Raw genomic sequence first — 26,379 nt, 5'->3', positions numbered from 1 at the left:
AATAATTTAAACAATAAAAGCAGATAGACAGATGGTGATTTTAATAGCAATTAAAGTACAGTGGAAAATTGCTTAGAATTATACCTTCTTTCATTATGTTTTTGGGTGGAGATCCCCTTAAAAGGTGTTCTTCATTGTCCAAAAAGTGTGCTGGTTTTGTTACATTATGGCAATTAATAAAGACATTGATTTAACAAGAATGAGCTCTGTTTGTGTATACATAGAAAACATGCATAGTATATATATGTATGTATATATATATATATATATATATATATATATATATATATATATATATATATATATATATATATATATATATATATATATATATATATATATATATATACAGGGCCGCCATCAGGGGCGTACAGGGGGGACAAGCGTACCGGGCCCGGGCATGAAGGGGGGCCCGGCAGCGCTGCATTTTTTGAAGTTCCGGGCCCCCCTTACGAGCGCCCGAGCCGTACGTCCTCCCTCTGCGTTGCCGAATGCGGAAGTGCCGAAAAGCCGAAGCCGATGCGCCGAAAAGACCCGAAGTCACGGAAAAAGCCGAAGTCCCGAAGCGCTGAAAAGACCCGAAGTCACGAATCGCCGAAAAGACCCGAAGTCACGAAAACAGCCGAAGTCCTGAAGCGGCGCAAAGACCCGAAGTCACGAAAGGAGGCGAAGTTGAAGTACTGAAGCCATGAGTTCAATTCTACTGAACACCAGTTTGTGTATTTTTTTTTTTTTTAATCCCCTGGCCACCAATGTATTATTTTAATATTCTATAGGCCCCTGCCACCAATCTTTTTGTAAAACATTTTTTTTGGGGCCCCAATTTTTTTTTTAACTTGTAAGGGGCTCTTTGCCACCAATGTTTTTTTTTTAAATTTTTTGGGGCCCCAATTTGTTTTTAACTTGTAAGGGGGCCCCTGCCACCAATGTTTTTTTAAAAAAAAAAATTTTTGGGGCCCCAAGTTTTTTTTAACTTATAAGGGGGCCCCTGCCACCAATGTCTTTTTTAAAAAAATCTTTTTTTTTTGGGGCCCCAATTTTTTATAAGGGGCCCTGACCATCAATAACTTTTTATAACTAGTGTGGGGGGGGTTACTTTTTTAGCGCTGATGTCTGTGTGGTCTTTTAACTGCGATGTGGAGTGGGCGGCATATGGGGTGGAGCTTGGTCGTCAGTGTGGGCGGGGCCCAGGGGGCCCCAAAAATGTTGTTGTACGGGGCCCCGTGATCATATATATATATATATATATATATATATATATATATATATATATATATATATATATATATATATATTGCATCACTTTCAATTGTATATAGCAAGTTAATAAACCATTAATGTTTCCCTCCAGCAAGTCCCTGTACAAGCAATCCTAGAGAGAAAAAAATTAAATATATAACTTACATCTTAATTTGTCCATAATTTTTCCTCCGCATAAAGTTGCTAGAGCCATTTTGACAGCGAAAACTGTAATCTTACCATGCCCTTCCCTGTAAACAAAAATCAATCTTTGTCTGTCTGGAAAACAGTGTTAAAGCAGTATATTGTTTGCACAACATATCTAAAGGACATCCCACCAAGGCACTTGGAAAGGTGATTTAGCTTTAACCTCAAATACAAACTATTTATTATTCCCACTGAGAAAAATGATCTCATAAGATCAGTTAACCTGTGGCTCTAGTAGAAATAAATCTAAAAACAAGCTCTAAATATACCACCAAGTCATGAAGCTTCTGTATTTATGAGTCATTTATCAAGTTCACAGAGTGGCTTGTCATACTGCATCTTCATGTTCATATTCTTTATAAGGGAAAGTTCCCTTTTAAAAAGGCAAGATCAAATGAATGCCTCCATCTTATCTTCTCTGGCTATGATTTAAGCTCCAATCATGGAACCCACTAATATCTCATACAATGTTCTTAACTTGCGTTATATGGGATCTTGTCTTGGATGCACATTTCTGATGATAAATATTAGACTTATAATCCTGTAAGGCTCAAATTATCCATTAGGTTTTTATATTAAAGGAATTCAGAACACAGGAGAAAATGATACATTCTATTTCCAGTAAAGAGAAAGTCAAGGGATGTGCTAAAATTCCAGGAGTACAGGAGAACTGTCTCATCATTAAGATGAACTGCATAACCATACTGCTTCTAGTTTTAGTAGCTCTTCTCTATAAAGGAAAAGGAAACATCCTCAGTACTCGGAACTATTGAACTGTTAACATTTCTTTCTCAGTTTCTACACAACCAATAGGAAACTTCCAATATGCTTTAAAGAAATATAAGAACGTTTTTGATGTTCTGCATTTCAATATAATTTTTATATTAATGGGAACTGCATTCAAACGATTACAAAGCAAATTTGGAATAAAACTCACGAATCATAAGCAGCGAGTAGGAAGTTTAACATTAGGCTGATTGATTGTTCTACGTTGATCTGATGAGTAGTTGGCATCCTCTTATTTAGCTGGTAAAAAATCGTTGAGAGCACCGCTTCCAAGCGAGCCACATTCAGTTCCACGTTTGGGTCCACATTGTTTAGTGAATTTTCCCGCAACGCTTCTATAATGTTCCAGATATCCACCAGATGCACTGCACACAAGAAAAAAGCAAGGGAAACGACCATTTACATGAAATATCAGCAACAGCAATCACAAGCCAGGAGTAGAGAGCTGCCATGTTAACAGAATGTATTACTAACAAATAAAAGCAAGGGGAAACCGGTTACAAAATATTGTTACAGATATGGGTTTCGTTATCCAGAAACCCATTATACAGAAAGCTCTGAATTATGGAAAGGCAGTCTACCATAGACTCCATTTTATCCAAATAATCAAAATTTTTACAAGTTATTTTCTTCTACTCTGTAATAATAGAACAGTACCTTGTACATGATCCAAACTAAGATATAATTAATCCTTGGAAGCACAACCAGCCTATTGGGTTTATTTAATGTTTACATGATTTTCTAGTAGATTTAAGTTATAAAGATCCAAATTACAGAAAGAAACATCTGGAAAACCTCAGGTCCCATGCATTCTGGATAACAGGTTCCATACCTGTAGTTTGATTCACAGAAGATTTCGTTGAACATAGCCTTGAGGGCCACTGGTCGTCTTTCTTAGTAGTTTTAATTTGCTCAGTGTTGATAAATGAGCCCGAGTTGACTCCTAACTAGAGTTACATTTCAATTATCAAGATTTCTTTGGGAGCGATTTAATTTTGCAGAATTAATCTGACAATGTTTGAGAGAGCCAAGTTCATGCTCAAATGGGAAATGTTGTTAGGCTTTGCCATAAATCAGGATCAGTATATGAATAGAACAATGATTAAAGCTTAAAAATTATTCTATTAATGGTGCACATCTCAAGTCAAAATCAGATAATGAGCAGAACTACCAATATGGCAACACAACCATGATTGCTTAATCTATCGGTGGCTATTGGCTTTAACTCGTATTATAAACTTACATTTATAGCACTGATTGTTTTCATCAGTGATATATATATATAAATCTATATAAATAAGAGCAGCATAAGCATGCAGCAACACTAGTGGCCCGTTTCTATGTGAAAATGTATATACCAAATCTTAATTTACTGAATTACACCTACATAGTTCTGACACTTTACAAAAAATGTATTCACCTCATTTGGAACAGAAGGCTACAAAAGCTACAAAAGCAATACTATATTTAATCAAAGCTCCAACCAAGAATCAGTTAAAACATGTCTAAGAGCAAAACATTCGTAATCTTGTGCTTACATGGATTATACTACATACTACATGTATGGAATCCATTATATGGAAACCTGTTATCCAGAAAGCTCCGAATGATGGGAAGGCCATATCCCATAGACTCCACTTCAATCAAATAACTTCAAAAAAAATTTCTATCTCCGTATTAATAAAATAGTACCTTGTACTTGATTCGAACCTGATATAATTAATTCTTATTGAAGGCAAAGCAATACATACTGGGTTTAATTAATGTTTAAATGATTTTTAGCAGGCATTTAGTATGGAGATCCAAATTCCAGAAATACTCCTTATCCAGAAAACCCCAGTTCCCATGCATTCTGGATAACAGGTCCCTTACCCGTATAAGTATTCCATGAAGGGTGCACATGTAAACAGTTATTTAAAAATGTTTTATTATTAACGTTTTTATACACAGCTATGGGACGTATTATCCAGAATGTTCAGAATCTGGGGTTTCAGAATAATGGATCCCTTATCTGTGTATGTGTGTATATATATCTATAGTGAATTATCACTCTGCACATACTATAGCATATGTTTTTTTTTTCGCCCAGTAATGGCTAATACAGGTATGGGACCGGTTATCCAGAATGCTCATGTAAACATTAAATAAACCCAACAGCTTGATTTTGCTTCCAATAAGGATTAATTATATTTTAGGAGCAAGTACAAGGTACTGTTTTATTATTACAGTGAAAAAAGATTTCATTTGAAAATAATTTGGATTATTTGGATAAAATGGAGTCTCTAGAAGACAGTTTTTCTGTAATTTGGAGCTATCTGGATAACGGGTTTACGGATAATGGATCCCATACCTGTAGTATATCTCACCAAAAGAAAATAATCAATTTTCCCATGCTACCACTAACAGGTTTCTGTAATGTTTGTGCAATGTAAATGTAATGCCCTTTGGGCAACCAATTGTGGCCAATTGCATAAATGAAACAAAATCTTAATGGAAAGTGCTCTGAAGGAGGAAACAATGTAGAAGCCTCAAGCTTTATTAAGCTTAAGACATTATACTGATCAATTATGTGTGCTGTAAGCAATAAAAATGTATTTAGATTTTGCTGCTGAATAAAACACTGTCTGGGAGGACATGGGCTGAAAATGAATTGCTTTCCAAGCAAGTTTCCTACCAAATTGCGTGCACAATTGGCCAGCGGTGTACTGATTCTTGTACTGAACTTATTTTCAAATCTAAAGCCCAATAGGGTGGACCTCTTATGCTGGACAGCAATAACACTGCAGCATACTTATTGGATTCTGCAGGAGCGAAAAAGTCATTATTTGTCATGAATAAATGGGAAATAATTAGTGATGGCTATCCAGTTCTCCTCTATGCCAAGTCTGGTGGCCACTGCAAGCCTTTAAGGTATAGGGAGATCCAGAATTGTGGTGTTGGTACATAAATCCATTGACTCAGTTTAAGACCCCTCCGACGACTCCCTTTTTAATTTACTAATGTATATTCCATGTTGATTGAAATAACACAACATACAAGGCATTTGTCACCGGCAAAGCTCAGCAATTTTAAAGCTATTTGAAGATGGTGTCTGCTTTTGGAACAAACCAAAGAACTACTGACTAGGAGGCTGATCACTTCTCTATTGACCATCCAAGCCTGTCAATGCCAACATGAATGAGAATACTGTTCAAGCTTGGCTCTAAATAAATAACTACGCCTATGCTTTTGTTGTGGCTTTTCATTTTATTTATTAAAGAAGCTTAAACATCCCTTAAACCTGAAGTTTAAAACAAAAGACAAAAAATTAAAAGAAAAAGGTTATAATAGCTCAGCTGGACTTCACACTAGTGAAACAACTATGCACTGGGCTTTATTCCTATAGCTGAAAAGTACTTTATTATGAATGTTACCTGTGAAATAGGACATTGTAACATACTGTATTTTTTTTCATTACAATTTCAATTTATTAAGAGTCTGAATCTGTAAATGTTTGCCTTCTCCAGGTACCCAACATACCTTCCAACTTCACAGCTCTGGAGAGAACAATATGTATGCCGTCTATTTTAGTTTTCCACCGCGATTTCCACCTTAAAGGAAAACTTTACCGCCAAAATGAAATCTTAAGCAACAGATATTTTATATTAAATTAAGTGGCATATTAAAGAATCTTACCAAACTAGTATATATATATATACTATATATATAGTAAGTAATTAAATATTGCCCTTTTACATCTCTTGCCTTGAGCTATCATTTCGCAATGGTCTGCCTCAGAGATCACCTGACCATAAATACTGCAGCTCTAACTGTAACAGGAAGAATAGTGGGAACTCTGTCTGTTGATTGGCTGATGTGACCTAACATTTATGGTTTGTTTGTGTTCACCATGACTAGTAGGATCCCAAGGGGTGGTCCTTATTTTTTTAAAATGGCAATTTTCTATTTACGATTACTCAATGGCACATACTACTAAAAAAAGTATATTATTATGAGAATGGTTTATTTACATGAAGCAGGGTTTTACATATGAGCTGTTTTATTCAATATCTTTTTATAAGGACCTGCATTGTTTGGGGTATAGTTTTCCTTTAATTATCTTCCTTCTTATCCCTTGAAATTTCCACACAACAGCTGCCCCACAATACACCCAGCCTATAGTGAGTATTCCCTATGTCTTTGGTCTTATTTATGTTTTTTTATAAGTAGCCACAAAGCCTCAATATTGTCATGTATAGCGTAGTCTAAAATAATAAGCACATCCTAGAAAAACTGAGAAAAATGGTTACAAAACAAGACGATGGATTTTGCTGAGAATCAATAAGACGTCTGCGCTAGTTTAAGATTTACTTCTTTATGTCACAGAAAAGCAACATATTCAGTTATATCCACACCATTACTCTAGTCATTAAATATCCCTCTCTCTGAGAAAAGTGGTATGAATAAAAATCACTTGACAGTATAATGCTCCTTCTATGCGCATCACTTATCTTCATCTGTGGCTGCTTTTTTTTTTGTTTGTGACTGAAACCTCAGGAGCCTTTATTATTTTCTCAAGCAAATGACAAGAAAAGTGAGTGCAGCAATATCAAGGTGACTCTGTAACGCCTCAGAGAATTTTTAGCTCTACTATTACATTATGAGGAATTACAAGTGCAGTATAGGCAGAGAGAGTGGATAGCCTGAGAAACAGAGGATAGGGTCTAATGGGGCTCCAAATGGAAAATAAAAAAAGAGAGAGTAAAGTCCATTGAGACTAGGATTGATTATTCCACAAATAAGGAGGAATATACTGGTGATGTTGGAGATACCATATAGTAAAACAGAAAAGAGCAGGCAGCAAGTGATACCACAGAGAGACAGCCAGACATGATAAGATTTAGGGAAATGGTACATATAATTTTGTCTGTAGCTATATTATTTTATCTGTAAATCAAGGCTTCAGGATTTTTCTCAAATCTATTCCCATTATCCTTCTAGGTATGGGTTCAGTTACCCGGAAACCCATTATCCTGAAAGCTCAGAATTACAGAAAGGCTATCACTTCATTTTTCCAAAGTAAATTATTTCCTTTTTCTCTTTAATAATAAAATAGTACCTTGTACTTGACCCAAACTAGGATTTAATGAATCCTTATTGGAAAATCAGCCTATTGGGATTATTTATTATTACATGATTTTCTAGTAGACAAGTTATGAAGCTCCAAATTATGGAAAAATCGGTTATCTGATAAACCACAGGTCCCGAGCATACTGGATAACAGGTCATATTCCTGTACTATACTAGAATTATTGCATACAGAAGCAAATATGAGCGCTCCATTGCTTCAATCAATACTTGATGACTTATCATTATTATTCAATATAATGGGAGACAATTTTTGGAATCTGTTTTGCAGTGCCATGGGGCCCATGTACGTTGCTGTTTAAAATTATTGGGAAAAATTCAGACATTCAGGATTGTATTTGGCCAAATCCCTAACCCCCAGGATTCTGTGGATCCCTAGCAAAACCCTCACATTTTTGGGCGAAAAAACAAATTTTTTTTAGCCTGCATGATGTTTAAGTTATTTTCAGAGGGTTTTGCCCGAAAACTCGAATAATTCAAGCAATTCAAGTTTTTTTCCATGGAATAATTGGTTATTTAGAGTTTTTAGTTTTTCAGCTAGAACTCGCAGAATCTAGTGTTTTTTCCATTCGAGATTTTTCTCAAATAAGAAACCATTAAAGTTCCCACACATTTTGATGAACAGGCCCCCATGTGACTGTGCTTACCACACTTTTTTGTCAAGCATGTATGCAAGGCCATTTTGGATAAGAGTCGGTGGGGAGGGTGGAGTGAGCGATGAAGAGGAGGGAGGGAAGATCGACGGAAGTGAGAAAGGGGAGAGCGACGGAGGGGAGGGAGGGGAGAGCGACGGAGGGGAGGTGACAGGAGGGAAGGAAGAGGAGTAAGACTGGGGAAGGCGGACTAGGGGTAGGTAGAATAAGATTTTAGAGGTAGCTGCCCAGCGCCCCCTATCATTGTGCCCTAGGCAGCTGCCTCTTCTGCCTACCCCTAGTTCCTCTCCTGGATAAAATATCCAGAATGAATAGGAAGAACCTGCTAAACCGAGAACCCTAACTGTAACACATAATTGTTGAAAATTCGTAATCTCCCTAGTTAAATTGGTTAGTGACACCAGTTATGTACTGACACTTCTAACCATGGATGAGTCGTTCAGCATTTGGTAATGGTTCTGGTTACTATTTAGGGTTAGCTATCTCTTTAGCCCAGGCTAAATTCAATGGTTAGCTCTTACAGTTAATAAGTACTGTAATCATTTATAAACACTGTGCAAACTTGCACCTGGCAGTAACCCATAGTAACCAATCAGTGATTAGATCAGCTGCAGATGGAGCAGATACACTTTTCTCCCCCTGCATACAAAACGCAAGCATAGAAAAGCAGATCAACAGCCTTTGTGCCCTTATCATTATTTTACACACCCACTATTTTTACCTGATGTGTAAATGTGAGTAATTGGGAATCAATCAAACCACAGATGTGGAATGCTACAGTATAACAAATCCAAAAAGAGGGTAAATGAACTTTAAGGGGCACATTTAGTAAGGGTCAAATATCAAGGGTTAATATACTCTCGAATTCGACCCTCAAATTTATATGGAATTTGAAGGATTTAGCGCTAATCCTACGATCGATCGAAGTAAAAATCGTTCGATCGAACAATAAAATCCTTTGAATCGAGTGATTCGAACGATTTTAAGCGATTGATCAAAGGATTTTTCTTCGATCAAAAAAAGCTTAGAAAAGTGATGGGGAAGGTCCCCATAGGCTAACATTGTACCTCGGTAGGTTTAAACTACCGAAGTATGTAGTCAAAGTTTTTTTTAAAGAGACAGTACTTCGACTATCGAATGGTCGAACTATTTTTAGTTCGAATCGTTCGAATCGAAGTCGAAGGTCGTAGTAGCCTATTCGATGGTCGAAGTAACCAAAAAAATACTTCGAAATTCTACTTTTTTTTTCATTCAAATCCTTCACTCGAGCTTAGTAAATGTGCCCCTAAATGTATAGCCCAGAGCTTCCTGATGCCACGAAAAGTGATATTTGCTGCTAATCATGAAGTCACAGGACAGCATGACCCAGGATAGTAAATTTTAAAATATTATAAAAATCGCTAGTGAGAAGGCTTTTGAAATTTAAGCTGCTCCCACTCTGCTGGACACCTCTCGAGAGAATAACAAACATTACCAAAAGCAACAGTAATTTATTAAAGCCTGTCTGAATCTATCTACATTAAACATGCAGTATGGATTGGTGTTGAAAACATGAAAACTTTGGGGCCTATATCCATCAGTCTGTGGCATCATTCTCCCACACAGCACATTCAGAAGGGAAATACTCTACTAAATATTATTGCTCATTACCCAGTAGATGGCACTGTGCATGCTTCACTGAAATCATAGTACACAGAGTGCCCAGGATATTCCACTTATGGCCATGAAATCCATCAGCAAGCGTTGCTAAAAGTGGTTCAGTAGTACTGTCACTGCATGTTACGTAGGCAGAGCCGCATCATCTTGTGACGTGAGCTATGTTATTAGGCACTTCAGATAAAGAACTTTGCGCTAGTGCAAGATCGAAGGCCTTGCTAATGCAATATTTGCTTCTCCCTATATTAGACAATAAAAGCAAGAGGCATTTCTATTTTCCGTGTGCTTCCCACAATAACAATGTGCAAGGAAATTCTAAACAGTTATAAAATAGTACTATAAAGCAATCATTTCTACTGCAATTATATTTTATCTATTGAGGAGTTGGCAGTGTATAATCCAATAACAGAATTTCTCCAGCATTCTCTGCAGTTAAAGGGTGACACAACATGTAAATTGGGCACAGTATTGGAATTGTTCCAGCCAAAAGGAACTGTCATATAAACGTACAGGAATTGAACATGTTGCAAATATGTAACAGAACACTGCAGTAACGGAACTTGACAACAGTTCAGTTGGTAATTTAATTCAACAATTCAGCTTGCATTTTGTAGGTATGCAAAAAAGAATTCCATTCATGCAATTTCTTTCTCAAATTTGAATATGCAAATTAGAGCTTAGGACTTAAAAGCGCAAAGACTGGAAGTAACCCAGTTGTTAGCACTGAATTAAAGTCTACCCAGTACTGTTGCTACCTGTCTAGTTTTTACCGTATAGCCCAGTTTTCAGAAGGGCAATCCTGGTGAAAACCTCCTTACCGGATTTCCAAATGACAAAATCCAAACGGACTTTGAATTGAATTGCGTGATCATTATATCATAACCCCCTGATGTCATATACCCACCACATCTCCTACGTCATCGGCCCTACCCCCACCCAAACCCCAAAGCTGTGGCAACATTACTCCCCAGAGTCCAGAGCATATCTAAAGATCATTAAAATAAATGAACTCTATACTAGAAAAAAGTAGGGCAAAAAAGTACTGTATTAAATATTTCTTTTGAGGTAAGCAAAAAAATAAAGCACTGGTCTATGGTTAGGGAAGATTAGAATGTTTTTTCTGATATGTGTGATGCACATGTGATGCACATGTGATTTACATAGCAGGCGCCCCTAGACTTGCTGTTGTTTGTTGCCCCTGTCCCCTCCCCTTTAATCACATAAATTTTCAGAGCAATGAGGATTGGTGCACAGGAAGCTTAAAAATCTATTGTATCTCCTACATCCCCAGTGTTTTTAAACCAATGTGGGTGTGGTTGGGCAGCATGCCGCCCCCTTAAATCCTGCCGCCCTAGGCCCGGACCTTGGTGGCCTTTCCGCAAATCCGGGCCTGATGCCAGTGCTCACTATATGAGTCTGACAACCTGTTGTACACATCCCGCTATAGAAGTTTCTTGTGCATTGTAAGGGTTAACCTGGGCCCATTTGCTCCCAAGCACACTAAGAGACCCTTAATCAGAAATCCCAGCAAAGAGCTGAGTAAGCAGGTGGCGCATTTGTCTTTTTATAGGACAATATTGTTTGTTATAGGACAATATAAGGCTTACAAAATCCATTTTCCCTATAGCTTGGGGTTCACACCCTCATAAATGACATGCTCGTTATGAGGACATCACATGGTTGATACCAATCAGGGCCATTCTATATAAACCCATCTGAAAGGAAAGTTTCTCGGTGACTGGATTATTAAGACACCCCTCATGTTTGTTATCACTCAGATCACCCACCTACAAAACACAGAACGCCCACAAATTACCAAAATCCTATTTCAGAAACTGGCCTGTAAACCCTACTAGTTTACAAAAGATTGTAAATAACACATTCCTGTGAGAAGAAATGTCCCAGCAGAAGAATAAGAAGGGAGGAGAACATTCTGCTCAGTTTTCATCTTGCCTTTAGGGGCAGCAAGGGACTTCCTAGTCTGTCACGTACATATATACGTTTTTTGAGTGTTTTTTTTCCCTGTATTTAATGTTTGTAACTTTTATATTTGTGTATATATGTATGTATGTATGTATGTATATATATATATATATATATATATATATATATATATATATATATATATATATATATATATATATATACACATAATATATATATATATTATGTATATATACACTCTTTTATTTGTATATTAAATCTAAAACCTAATAAAACATAATAAGTCTATCCTTGATGCACTAAACAAACCTATAACCTGTATGAAAAAGTGTGTACTATAACCAACTGTGGGTGCTGCTGCGAAGCTTATGTTGGGGTGGGAAGTTTTGGGGGGTCTAACCCCTTATAGCCACACCCTAAGCCACGTGCATCTGAGGTGGTGCCTTCCTCTGTGTGTGTAATATATAAGAGCCATTAATAGTAGGTTATACCCTACAGCAATGATCCCCAACCAGTAGCTCGTGAGCAACATGTTGCTCACCAACCCCTTGGATTTTGCTCTCCGTGTCCTCAAAGAAGGTGCTAGTTTTTGAATTCCTAGCTTGAAAGCAGGTTTTAATTGCATACAAACTAAGTATAGTGCCAAGTAGAGCCTCTTGTAGGCTGCCAGTCCACATAGGGGCTACCAAATAGCCAATCACAGCCATTATTTGGCACCCAAGGGACTTTTTCATGCTTGTGTTGCTCCCCAACTCTTTTTACATTTGAATGTGGCTCACGGGTAAAAAAGGTTGGGGACCCCTGCCCTACAGTGATGTAATTTCTGTCACATGACTCAAATAATGTTCCCCCTGTTCTCCTACATGACCTTGACAGATTTTAGACTGTGTATTTTCTGATTTTTTTTTTAACCTGAAAATGTGAGTTTTGATCAAAAAAAAACAAAAAACAACTCGAAAACTCTAATTTCTTGGAAAACACAACTCGAACCTTAATAAATCTGCCCCTTTGTACTGATACACTAGAGAGTCAGCCGTTTAAAAATATAATTAATGTTAATATTTTAAGTCAGGTTATTCAGTTATTATATTTGTAATTAAGGTAAAAGAACTGCCTGATGGAACTCTGGAAAGGGTGGTCGTTTTTGTTGAACAAGCACAGATTGCCCAACACATTAAGAGTAAGGAGCGACAAATAAGCAAATTCACCACCTTACTGTCACGAAGCAGCAGTTCGAAAAGGACAGAAGAACTAACCTGGAGGCAGAAAGATGAGACACCAAAGACACGTGGGTTAGGAACCTATCAGATAGGGTACTAACTCAGCCGGAAAAGGACGCGCTAGCCAAGGGGTTAAACTATGCAGTGACACCACAACACATCCCAGTAGTTGAACTCATCACAGCCACAGAATCTGCTATCAATAATAATCACCTGAAAAAGGAAGAAGCGGAACAACTTCGGCTAAAAGTGTCAGCTGCCTTGTCAAGTGACAGAACACCTCCCTCTAACCTTACTACACAAGAGAGGAGAGCTCTCAGTTCACTAAGGCCCCGAACATCACTATCCTGCCAGCAGATAATGGGCGATGCACAGTTGTGCTCAACACAACTGACTATGACTGCAAGATAACCACTCTACTCAGTGATAGCAATACATATGAACCCTTAAGGAAAGACCCAACCAGCGGTTACAAGAAAAAGGTTGCCTACAACAACTTGAAAAGGAGAAAGTCATTGATCAAGTTTTATACCGCTGCCTGTACCCTAGAGAAGCCACACCATGCTTATACGGACTCCCCAAGATACACAAAGACGTAGCCCCACTAAGGCCCATTGTCTGCAGCATAAATTCAGTGACATACAGCATTGCAAAATTCTTGGCTAACATCTTAGCCCCGTTGGTAGGCAATACCGTGCATCATATCCAGAATGCCAAAGAGTTTGTAACCAAGATTCACGGCGTTACACTAGAGGCAGAAGAAACAATGGTATCATATGATGTCACTTCATTGTTCACATGTATACCTACGACAGAGGCAATTGAGACTGTAAGAAATCGACTGCAGCAAGATAACCTCAGAAGCAGAACGAATCTCAGTCCTAACCAAGTATGTTTGTTGCTAGATTTGTGCCTTATGTGGTATACATCAAATACAAGCACCACTTTTATAGACAGAAACATGGCTGTGTAATGGGTTATCCAGTCTCTCCCATTGTAGCAAACTTGTACATGGAGGAAGTGGGGGGCCTTACTTACATTCCAGGGAACTACACGAGTCACTGGTTCAAGTATGTGGATGACACATGCTAAAATCAGAGCCAATGAAGTGGCGGCCTTTATAGAACACATTAACTCAGTGGACAATGACATCAAGTTCACAAGGGAAGATGTCCACGATAAAAAACTTGCCTTTTTTGACTGTTTGATATGTATCCAAGAGGGGGGGGGGGTAACTTGAAAACGGAAGTATACAGGAAACCCACTTATACGGATCAATATCTGTTATACGATTCCCACCATCCGCTGGAACACAAACTGGGTGTCATTAGAACTCTGCACCGGAATGTGTGGCAACTGATACAGAGTCCAAAGACAAAGAGCAAAAACATCTCACAGGAGCTTTAAAAAGCAGGTGGCTATCCAGACTGGGCCTTTGTCAAAACAGCAGCAACCAAGCCCAACAGGAACACCAATAGAAATAACCGCCCGGAGACACATAGTAGGCGAAACATAGTCATCCAATATGTAGCTGGAGTGTCAGAGAAACTCGGGGGGATTTTCAACAAACACCACGTCCCTGTGTTTTTCAAACCTAGCAACACACAGACAAAAACTGGTACACCCAAAGCATCCAACACCAAATGCCTTTTTTGACTGTTTGATATGCATCCAAGAGGGGGGGGGGTAACTTGAAAACGGAAGTATACAGGAAACCCACTTATACGGATCAATATCTGTTATACGATTCCCACCATCCGCTGGAACACAAACTGGGTGTCATTAGAACTCTGCACCGGAATGTGTGGCAACTGATACAGAGTCCAAAGACAAAGAGCAAAAACATCTCACAGGAGCTTTAAAAAGCAGGTGGCTATCCAGACTGGGCCTTTGTCAAAACAGCAGCAACCAAGCCCAACAGGAACACCAATAGAAATAACCGCCCGGAGACACATAGTAGGCGAAACATAGTCATCCAATATGTAGCTGGAGTGTCAGAGAAACTCGGGGGGATTTTCAACAAACACCACGTCCCTGTGTTTTTCAAACCTAGCAACACACAGACAAAAACTGGTACACCCAAAGCATCCAACACCAAAAGAAAAACAAAGGAATGTGGTATACGGAGTCCAGTGTAGCGAGGAGTGCACAGATCTATACATTGGGGAGACAAAACAACTGCTCACCTAGTGAATGGCTCAGCATAGGAGGGCAAACTCTACAGGGCAAGATTCAGCTTTCTTTCTACACCTAAAAGACAAGGGACACTCCTTTGAAGATAGCAAGTTCCAAATCTTGGATAATGAAGACCGCTGGTTTGAACGAGGCGTGAAAGAGGCAATTCATGTCAAGGTGGAGAAACAATCTCTGAACAGAGGTGGGGGGGGGGCCTTCAACACTACCTGTCTGCTACATACATTCTAACATCTGTACCCTAGTGGTTTCAGAACACTTCCACACACACATCCATTCATGCAACTCTCACAAGTAACACCTGTTTCTAGGAGGTACATGACTCATTGGTAATCCTATCACAGTAACAGAAGCAACACCTCTGTAAATCTCAGAAGTAACCTCTCTGAAGAGTTATGAATGTGCCATTGTGATTGGATTAGTGGAAGAGTTTATATGACTAGAATTTCCCACACCAGTCAGTTGAACGGAAGAAGCTGCTCGGATGAGTATTGAAACGTCTTCACTAATTACTCAGCAAGTCCAGTTGATTTAGATTTACCTATACTAGATATACCATGACCTGGATGAATGAAAATCTTCATAATCAATTAAGGGAAAAGGTTATCTTTACTTACAGTTGCATTTTTTCTGCACAAACCGAAGCTTGCAGGCAGTTCGGTATGTAGACAAGCGAATCCGATCCAAATCTTGAGCACCTAGAAAAAGAAAACATTCAAATATGACAAAGCATCACAGTAACATTTATGTAATGGAAGTGAACTTCATGGAGTAAAAAAATCTAGCACTGTTTTAAGAGTATTATATTATGAGACAGCAATTTGGTTATTGAATACTGGCATAGACATGGAAATACTCCTCTTCCTAGTTAGTATGTTTACCCAGACAGGGGTGTTTTTTTCTTAAACCAAATGTTACCTTGTCTCAGGCATCCCTTTAGTGTGAACAGTGAAATACCACCCCAGGTAACTATACAAATATAGATTTTTTTAACCAAATTTTCAGTTCCTTTAGTGCAGAGGGTACAACTGCAACATTCATAGATCACAAAACTTTTAGCAGGCTATACAATAGCAGGATCTTTGGGGAAAGTTTTTTTTCTTTACTGCTATAGAATTTATAGTTGTGGTTTGCAAACTGAACTGAACTGAATTAAAGAAGTGTTTAATTTGTGGCTCAAATGGTTCCAGCATGGGTGTATATAAGCAAAATGGTTTCCCCCATCAATTTGCAACAACGATTAAAGCGGATGTAAAGGCAAAAATAAAATCACATTTTTAATTTTGCTTGACTTGCTCTGACTGCTGCGAATACGGATCTCTACAGTCGCCGGCTGCTCTACAGGGAACAAAGAGAACGGCTGGGAAGGAAGGTGCGTGGGTTGATTGGCATAAAATAAAACAATCCTGCACATTGCTTCCCTGCCGTTCGGTGGCATGATCAGTTCCCTGCAGAGCAGCTAGGGACTGTCTACTATCCGCAGGAGTCAGAGCAAGTAAACGAAGGAGGAATTTCACTGCATACAATCAGATTTCTTATAAAAACAGTACAACATTTTTTTAATTAAAATATATTGGAGATAGGTTTCTTTGTAATTAAAGAAAGTAAAAATGGGATTTTATTTTTTTGCCTTTACATCCCATGTAACTTTGTCACACATATGCTTGGGGTTCATCTAGACCTGCATTGGCTCACAGAAACAGGTATTGATCCAGTGGGCCAACCATAGGGATGTAATTTGAACATGAACTTGTGTATGTAGCACACCCTTGAGTGTACTTTTGCTGTGTATTAAGGCGGTGTGTGACCAGGCTAAAACTGCTTGTAGTGTGCCCCGGACCCCCAGTGTACCCGTGCAACTCCCTGTAACTCCCGGTACCTGGTATAGATCAATGCAGCAGGATAATCAGCCAGACAAGTTTCTTTGCAGTAACATAAACTTGTTTATTAACAGAGAACTGTTGCAATGGAGTAGTTCACAGGTACTTAGATGTTCACAGACATAATAGGATAGCTTTAAACAGCAATATTCCCTCCAGGGGGTACAAGGTGCTCGAGGTGAGCTAATATCCAATATATCAAAGTATAACAGCAATAATAGACTTAGGAGATAGTTACCACTCTCACTAGGCACTATCCCTCCGGATGAACACTAAGGCTTGGGTTTCTCAGCCTGGGGTCTTGTATCTTGGCACCGGAATTGGTCCTCAACTCACCCACTGTATTCAGCCTGGGGTCTTGGGTCTTGGTACACTATCTGGTCTTCAACTCAACCACTGTAGTCCCTGCTCTAGTGGTTCACATACCAAGGGGTCCTAACCCCACTATTTCTCCTTGTTGGAGCCACATCTGCTCACTAGCTACCCTGTGCTGACTCTCACTCCTAGAGTGACTATTACGGTATTCACTATCACTAACTCACACTTAACTAACTTCACTGGCAGACCTGGATCTGTAGTACCTCTCAGTGAGGCCAAGTCCCAGGACAGACCCCAACCACATGATGCTAAACCCCTTCATATTATAACATAGTGCCACCTAGTGGACAAACTCCGTGAACTAATGTGGACCCAGCAAGGGACATAGCTGCCTGAGTTAACTAAAGGACCCGTAGGTGTCCATATACTAAAGGGGAACTGCCTGAGTAATTTAACCCAAATCTCAGGGTCCCTACATGTATAAATATGCAACCCGCTGACATGCTTGGATAAACAGAAATTAACTCAGATAAGTAAATGCTTGAAAGGAAGGAGGAAGATCTTGGACCCCAATAGGACAGCAGAACTAATGGCAAAGAAAGAACTTATTCTCAGCATAAATGCATAATTGCAGAAATAGTCTGCCTGGATTTCTTCAGGGTACTCTGGTACATACATGCAGAGTCATGGTGCTATTTCGAGAGATTTATCGCCCAGTGAGACATCACTTCTTCTTTGGGCAATTAATCTCCCCAAACTACCTTCCGCCCGGCTAGAATGTAAATCACATGGCACTCGGAAGGCTTAATTTCCTGAAGTTGCCTCACAAGGAAACTTCAGGTGACTTCAGAAAGCTGTAGTGATCCTGGTGCCATGCCGTCGGTGATTTACAGTGGCGTAACTACCGGGGGAGCAGGGGGTGTGATTGGGCCAGGGTCCGCACCCCCTCAGGGCCCCCCGGCAACTCGCGCACCACAAATTCAAATGAAATACACGCCACTAAACATGGCAGCCCACACTATTTGCTTTTTCCCATTGCTGGTGGCATAGCGCTCACAGTGGGCAATTTTTTATGTAAAAAAAGATTGTTTGTCCCAAACAGAGTATGGGCTCTATTAGCCTGCACCTGATTGGTTGCTATGGGTTACTGCCCAGGGCCAAATTTGCCCAGTGTTTATAAATGAGCAACCACTCTCAATAGCAGTTATATTTCTAAATAACATGAAAACAATGAAAATATTTAATTACCGTATATTGTATAATTGCTGAGAATTTAAATTTTGTTCATCAAGCAAAATTTCATTTTTTTGAGTTTACATCCCTTTTGAAATAGCAAAGAATGTTTCATGAAAAGCTTAGTGTACCGAGTGAGTCTCATCTTGTATCTATGAAGAATTAATTTATCCCACCTATAGAAGCTTCATTTTCTGCACCAGTGGCAAAACTTACACTCCCCACTAAGTTTACATGTGGCGTAAAACTGTTCAGCCACTTGATGTCAATCACCAGGATATGGAAAGCTTGTAAAGAGAGGCTGCGGAATCCAGCAATGTTGCATTTTATGTTGGAACTCATTTTTGGCATCCTATGTTGCTAATTAGTGAGCAGCAATTAACGAAAAATATTTATTTCCCTACACCCACAACACGGTTCTGTTTGGTTATGTGGATAATGTTTTAAGGAGAATTTTTAATATCTGAATGCTGAGAAATAAATTGTTCTGGAAATAAAAACACACTTTTCAAATATTTATGTCTACAAACCTTTTGCCTGAGCAGTAAGGGATCATTAATGATCACAAGTGCAATTACAGATGCTATCGCTATATCGCTATATGTTTTTTCCTAGGATTCCAGCCAACAAGGGCTGCATCTAACACTATTATGTCATTAAAATTGCCACAGTTAAGCTTGGACTTTAATGTGAATCCGATGCAATTGCACTTAAAGTGGAGCTTTCACCCAGACATAAAAAGCTGTATAATAAATGTCCTTTTCAAATTAAACATGAAACCCAAATTATTTGTTTTATTTAAGCATTCATAGCTATTGTAAACTCATTTAAAAATCTCAGCTGTCAATCAAATGTTGCCTGCCCCTCCTCTATGCCTTAGGCATAGAGGCGGGGCAAGCAATTACTTTCACTTTCCATTCAGCACTTACTAGATGTCACTGCACATTATCCCTGTTCTCTTCACGATTTAATTGTGTAACCAGTGCATGGGGGTGGACATCAGGTCCCCCATTCTGGTGCACAAACAAGATTGTGATATGATGAAAGGCTTGTCTTAATAACAGTGTCCACAAAATGGCTGCTGCCTGCTTGCTGTAATTATTAATTCCCAGACAGAAGGAAACAAGATTCAAATAATTTTTACAGTCTAATTAAAGTTCATTTTGCTAGACTAACTATGTGCAGGAAGCACATATTGAAGAAAATACGTTTAATGAATGCCATTTTTTTGAACAAATGCCAGCAGATAAGTACAACTGTACTTGTGGTCATATATAACCCCTGGAATGTGTCATTCATCCATAATGGCAACACTTTAATTTCCTTTCATTATGCTAAATTTAGTTTTTAGGTTTAGATCTCCTTTAATTGGATAATATTGCCTTATTTTATGGGTGTTTAACTAACATACTAATGAGACTATGGGGTTTATTTATCAAAGAGTGAAGCTAAAGATCACCACAGTTCACTAGAGTGAAATTCCGCCACTCTCCATTCATTTCTATGGGATTTTGAAAGGTGTCATTTATAGGGATGGGAGAATTTGACCTGTTTCGTTTCGCCAAAAAATTTGCCGCAGCGAAATGACGCTGAAGCCCATTAAAGTCTATGAGCGTCAAAATTTTTTTGATGCGCGGCGAAATCTTTTTTGACGCGCATCGCCATAGTCTATGGGCATCATTTCGCCCATCCCTAGTCATTTATCAAAGGATGAACTTTCACCCATTGATAAATACTCTTTTAAAAATCCCATAGAAATGAATGGAGAGTGGCGGAATTTCACTCTAGTGAACTGTGGCGATCTTTAGCTTCACTCTTTGATAAATATACCCCACAGTCTCATTAGTATGTTAGTTAAACACCCATAAAATAAGGCAATATTATCCAATTAAAGGAGATCTAAACCTAAAAACTAAATTTAGCATAATGAAAGGAAATTAAAGTGTTCCCATTATGTATGAATGACACATTCTATGGGCATCATTTCGCCCACCCCTAGTCATTTATCAAAGGATGAACTTTCACCCATTGATAAATACTCTTTTAAAAATCCCATAGAAATGAATGGAGAGTGGCGGAATTTCACTCGAGATGACTGTGGTGATCTCTAACTTCACTCTTTGATAAATATACCCCTGTATATCTACTAATTGCATCAAGCAGGTGGAAACGTTCCCATTATGCTTACAGCATTGTTTTAAGAATGGTTTAATTATGTAACATGTGTTTTTTATTAAATGTCACTTTATATTGGTCATATTATTAGAACTACAGTAGAACCTTCATTTCATGTTTTTCAGGGGACCGGAAAAGTGTAAAAACGTGTGGATTTTGTAAAATCCAGGGAAATGTAAAATCAGGGAAATGTAGGGTGGTTCACCTTTAAGTTTACTCTTGCATGGCATAGAATGGCCAATTCTAAGCAACTTTTCAATTGGTCTTTATTATTTGTTGTATAGTTTTTTTTATTATTTGTCTTTTTTCTTATTTTTTTCCAGCTTTCAAATGGGGGTCACTACAGATTTATTGTTGTTGATACTTTTTATTCCTCATCTTTCTATTCAGACCTTCTCCCATTCATATTTCAGTCTCAAATTCCAATCAATGCATGATTGCTAGGGTCATTTGGACCCTAGTAACCAGATTGCTCTCCAAATTTCAAACTGGAGTGCTGCTGAATAAAAAGCTAAATAATTCAAAAAACAAAAAATGAAAACCAATTGCAAATTGCCTTGGAATATCACTCTCCGAGTCATACTAAATATTATCTCAGTGGTGAACAACCCCTTTAAAACAACTTATTCTTCAAGTACTCAAGGGATATAAGCACAGAAGTCTAATTTACTTTGAAAAACAATATCTACTGTCAGCATAGGGGAGATTTGCAGCAGGGTCGGGGCTCAGGGGGGCCCTGAGATAGCAGCCCCAATGGGCCCTGGGCCCCCCAATCCGACCCAGTCTACTGTATTAATGACTATGGTAAAGCATTGCAACAATAATGCTACACTATGGAAGTGCAAGGCCTCTCTAACACATACACAACCTAAAGCAATTAATGATTTGTGCAGGAATGTATGAGGTGCTGGCTAATTGGAATGGACTATTTACAGGTAGAACCATGGCAAAATATGCAACTTGTTATTAAAGCAGTCTTTTTTAGGAACATCTGGACAACATTTTGGTGGAAAATCAGGGAAAACCCTTTAAAATGAATTATAAATTGTTGGGAGCACTGTAGTTAAGGTTTCAGTGTAGCTGGGTTTCGTTAGAGTCACACCTGCAGTTATGATAAATTGTACAACATTTGTTTTTTTTTCCAGTCACTTGGTAACTATTATTTTTCTTTGCATTGTTTGTTCTGTTTTGCTCTTGTAATCCCACCTGTGTGGGGGTGGAATCAAGTGCCTGTTTGAAGCAGTTATACTCAGGTTAAGCCTATAATCAAGAACCGTTTGGAAGCAATATATCAGGCCTTGACTGTGTGTTTTTTTTGTTGGAAGAATAAAATCTTTCTTGTCAAGGTAATATGAAATTTAATTCACATGTGCCCACTTTGGTCAAATGTTCATGGAAATGCTAGAATGGGCCTGTTGTACCATATTATTTACAGTATTTGTTTTTGGTCGGTCCTAAAAAAACAAAACCATATGTTATATATAATTATTTTTTAAATTAATATATGAGAGAAAGGAAATGCAAGCCCTCATTCTAGCACATGGATTTTATTCTTTATTTATTCTCACTCACATTTTCTAAATTCAACACACTTTGTTTTATATTTAATACAGTACATGGCCCAGCTTGGAGACTTGCCTGCATTCTGATTGGTCCCAGTTTCTTCACATACACAAGCATACCATAGTGCGTATATAAATGAATATTGACATGAAGCCTTGTGTTTGCAGTAGCTGGGAGCTAGACAGGCCCTTTAGGAATTTTTATGTGAGATGTTTCTTGGCCTTGGAATTTTAATGGGAGAATGTGAGCAAGATGTAGCTTTCATACAAGAAAATCCACTTTATTTTTTATTTTTACAAGTCCATAATAGATCAGCAAACTATAAGCACACAATATGGTTTATATGCACTTTCACAAACAGCTAAGGGCCTATTTATCCCACTGTGTAAAACAATTAAAACAAAAAAAACAGTGTAAAAAGCAGTGCAAATTTATCATGGTGTGTATTTATTTTAGTACCAGCAGACGTTGCTCTGAAAAAAACGTGTAAAAAAAAATAAAAACACAAGGATGAACGCTGTATTTTCTTTTAGCATTTGTAAGTGCCTGCTTACTTGCACTGGAGTTTAGGTACATGGTCGCTGAAAATCAATACACAACTTGATAAATATGATGCTTTGTGATGTGTAGTGTATTTGGTATACAGTTTATACATACACTTTTATACACATACTGATCCAAATACCTAATATGAAACAAAAGCTAGATTTAACACACACGTCCGCTCCACTAGGGCAGCTTTTAAAACTAAATGTAATCCATAAATCAGACTGGGAAGTTACACCATGAAACAATAGCTTCTGTTAATATGAAACCCAGCCCTGCCATGCATTACTTGAAATGACGCATTTCATCCATACACAGATACATAGCAAATAAAAATAATATAAAAACTTGACATTTAACCCACTTTCCAGGTGCTAGCGAAGACCCACTCAATAGCTTAAATGTTAGGCTGGAGAAAGGCAGAAAAGTTTACTGTGTCATTATAATACATATGTTTTAAAGGCTAAGTTAAAACACTATGGTGTGGAAATTTGCTAGAAGCCTTAATTATGAGCAAGAGTCTAACCTTTATACTTCATGCCAATACACCGATCATGCGGCACATGGTTCTTAGCAGGGAAGTGCAGTGGTGCCAGTAAAGTGTGGTCCCAGGGGCTCCTTTCACAGGCTTGGGGGTGGGTGCATGTGCAGCAGATCCAGCCCAAGCTTGTGCAAGGAACACCTAGGGGCAGAAACTAAACCGTGCCACCACTAACCAAAAAGGTGCCCTGGGCAGGTTCATATTATATAGAAGAGGAGCGATGCCCCAAGGCAAAATGATAGGCCAAGCAAGGGCACACATAGCGGAGTGTCTGCTTTCCTCTGCAGGCAGGGGCGAGCTGGAGGAAAGCCAATCTGCTCTTACATGCAAACCCCTGTAGTTCCATTGACAGGCCCGGTGTCAGCCTATTGTAGCTACTCATAGCTGCAAAAATGCATGTATTTGCGTATTCGTGCCGATATCTGTTTTGTGTAGTTCCGCACTGGTCGAGGAAAGCTCCAAATGCCTGCGGAAGAAGGCAACCTGCATAACAAATTGTCACCCTCCAGTGTTTTAATAGTATTACTGGCTAAAAAGAAAACATTGTATATCTACATATTTTCATAAAAGTGGAAGTTGCCATACCTCTTTGTTCAGCAACTGAAATTTGGTCAATGTATATAAAGGGGAATGTTAATAGCGTCCACTCATACATATTTATACCAATATGCAGGTAAGTACTGTTCTAAGTACAAAATACACTATACTTTGCTACTATACTTCTTGTCAGTAAATAACATAGATTGCCCTGATTTCACCCTCTAAACTACCTCTCGCTGTTTTCAATTAAAAGTCATTTTTTTTCTAAAACATATCTTAATACACGTACCATTTCAGAATATTATATTATAATGTGTAGGTGGAAAATTGCCTGATTCACAGCTTGCCTGCTCTTGCTAGTATAATGCATTTGTGTTAAATTCTCTGTTTAGATTTTCTCTGTCTAAAAAACTAATTTCTTTTAAAATCTTGCTTGCCCGATGATTTGTCAGATAAATACTACTTTCCCTTAGATAGAAAACAGAATCTTATGTGAGACTGACATTGCACTGTTTCAATTCAAGATTCTAGTGCAAAAAGCTGCCATATTTCTACTCACAATGTACCATTTTTTGTAGAATTTTGCTGTGATTAGTTCTCAGACTATGGGACTACCAGCCAGGGGGCATGAGAAGTGACTGGGGGCCCAGCCTGCAGGTGGGGTTTAAGGGGATCATTCTTTGCTCTAGATACTTCAGGAAAACCAGCTTGAAGATCAATCATGGTAACATTTTAAGTCAACACTTATTTGCTGTCCTAAATATTCTTGTCACTAGGACTGAATGATTGATACTGCCGTGTTATTGTGTATCTGTAACTTTATTATGAACTAAGGGACACCGGAACAATTGTCAAGCTTTATCCAAAAAAAAGTCCAAAAAAATCTGCATTAGATGGTAGAAGAGGGATTCTACATTAATTCCAAGATAATATAGAAGCTAATTTTTAGCCACCCATTCAGTCAAACATCACCACTACATTGAAATGGAGTAATTCTGCACCACAAGTTACTTTGATTTTTATTTTGACCGGACTGTTAGATCTTCAGGACATTTGTTTGCTCCCCAGTAAAGCATTTTTGCTAACCATTATACAGTACTGCATATAATAACAGTAAACTAAGATAACTGATGCCCCAATCTGGCACATGTATGGAGTAATTAGCCAGCCCTTGAACTGCGCAGTCCTGCTTTCCCCCCAAACTGATACAGGTATGGGACCTGTTATCCAGAATGCTTGGGACCTGAGGATTTCTGGATCTTTCCTAATTTGGATCTTCATACCTTAAACAGTGCTGTCCAATTTATATGGTACAGAGGGCCGGAATTTTTCTAATCTACATGGTGGAGGGCCATGGAAGCCGGTGTTAGCCACTCCCTGTTTTAGACCACACCCACTTTAAACCACACCCATTTTACCACCCATGTCCACATTAATAGCACACCAAAAAAACAGATGGTTGGTGCTCACTGCAGGGATCAGGGCTGGAACTAGGGGTAGGCAGAGTAGGCAGCTGTCTAGGATGCCATCATTTAAGGGGCGCACTTTTAATGGGGGTTTTTTTTTTCTTTTTTTTTTCAAGCGTTTATTAAATCATTTGTTTCAGTAATCATGGTCACTCTGAGATAGCAGCCCCAATGGGCCCTGGGCCCCCCAATCCGACCCAGTCTACTGTATTAATGACTATGGTAAAGCATTGCAGCACTAATGCTACACTATGGAAGTGCAAGGCCTCTCTAACACATACACAACCTAAAGCAATTAATGATTTGTGCAGGAATGTATGAGGTGCTGGCTAATTGGAATGGACTATTTACAGGTAGAACCATGGCAAAATATGCAACTTGTTATTAAAGCAGGCTTTTTTAGGAACATCTGGACAACATTTTGGTGGAAAATCAGGGAAAACCCTTTAAAATGAATTATAAATTGTTGGGAGCACTGTAGTTGAGGTTTCACTGTAGCTGGGTTTCGTTACAGTCACACCTGCAGTTATGATAAATTGTACAACATTTGTTTTTTTTTTTCCAGTCACTTGGTAACTATTATTTTTCTTTGCATTGTTTGTTCTGTTTTGCTCTTGTAATCCCACCTGTGTGGGGGTGGAATCAAGTGCCTGTTTGAAGCAGTTATACTCAGGTTAAGCCTATATTTCAAGCGTTTATTAAATCATTTGTTTCAGTAATCATGGTCACTCAGTCCAGTGGATCAGATTTATTTTTGGCTGCTGTTGGCACAGGTAAAGATTGGGGGCAATATGATGGCTGCTGGAGGGCTGTATGATAATTGGCTGCTGAGCTTGCTGGTACAGGAATGGGGGGCAGTATAATGTATGGCTACTGGCACAGGTATGGGGGGGGCAGTATATGGATGGCTGCTGGTACAGGTATGGGAGGGCTGTCTGATGGATGGCTGCTGGCACAGGTACAGGGGGGGCTGTATTATGGATGGCTGCTGGGCTTGCTGGTACAGGTACAGGGGGCAGTAATATAAATGAAAGTGTTGTACATTTTCTTCCTTTCTTTATTTAAAAACAATCATGTTAAGGAGGTAAATGG

General features: G+C 38.6%; 1 protein-coding gene across 17 annotated transcripts in view; it reads right to left on the bottom strand.

The window, feature by feature from the left end:
• dtna.L (dystrobrevin alpha L homeolog) overlaps window positions 1-26,379 on the bottom strand; it is a 159,866-nt gene that overhangs the window by 61,608 nt on the left and 71,879 nt on the right. For all 17 annotated transcript variants that reach the window (XM_041565236.1, XM_041565235.1, XM_041565244.1 and 14 more), the window contains 3 exon segments: window positions 15,643-15,723; window positions 2,384-2,597; window positions 1,405-1,490 (listed from right to left, as the gene is read on the bottom strand). In XM_041565236.1, coding sequence (XP_041421170.1) covers window positions 1,405-1,490; window positions 2,384-2,597; window positions 15,643-15,723 — 381 coding nt within the window.

The sequence above is a fragment of the Xenopus laevis genome, chromosome 6L (assembly GCF_017654675.1).
Source record: "Xenopus laevis strain J_2021 chromosome 6L, Xenopus_laevis_v10.1, whole genome shotgun sequence".
NCBI classification, from domain to species: Eukaryota; Metazoa; Chordata; class Amphibia; order Anura; family Pipidae; genus Xenopus; species Xenopus laevis.
This window is presented reverse-complemented; position numbering and strand designations above follow the sequence as displayed.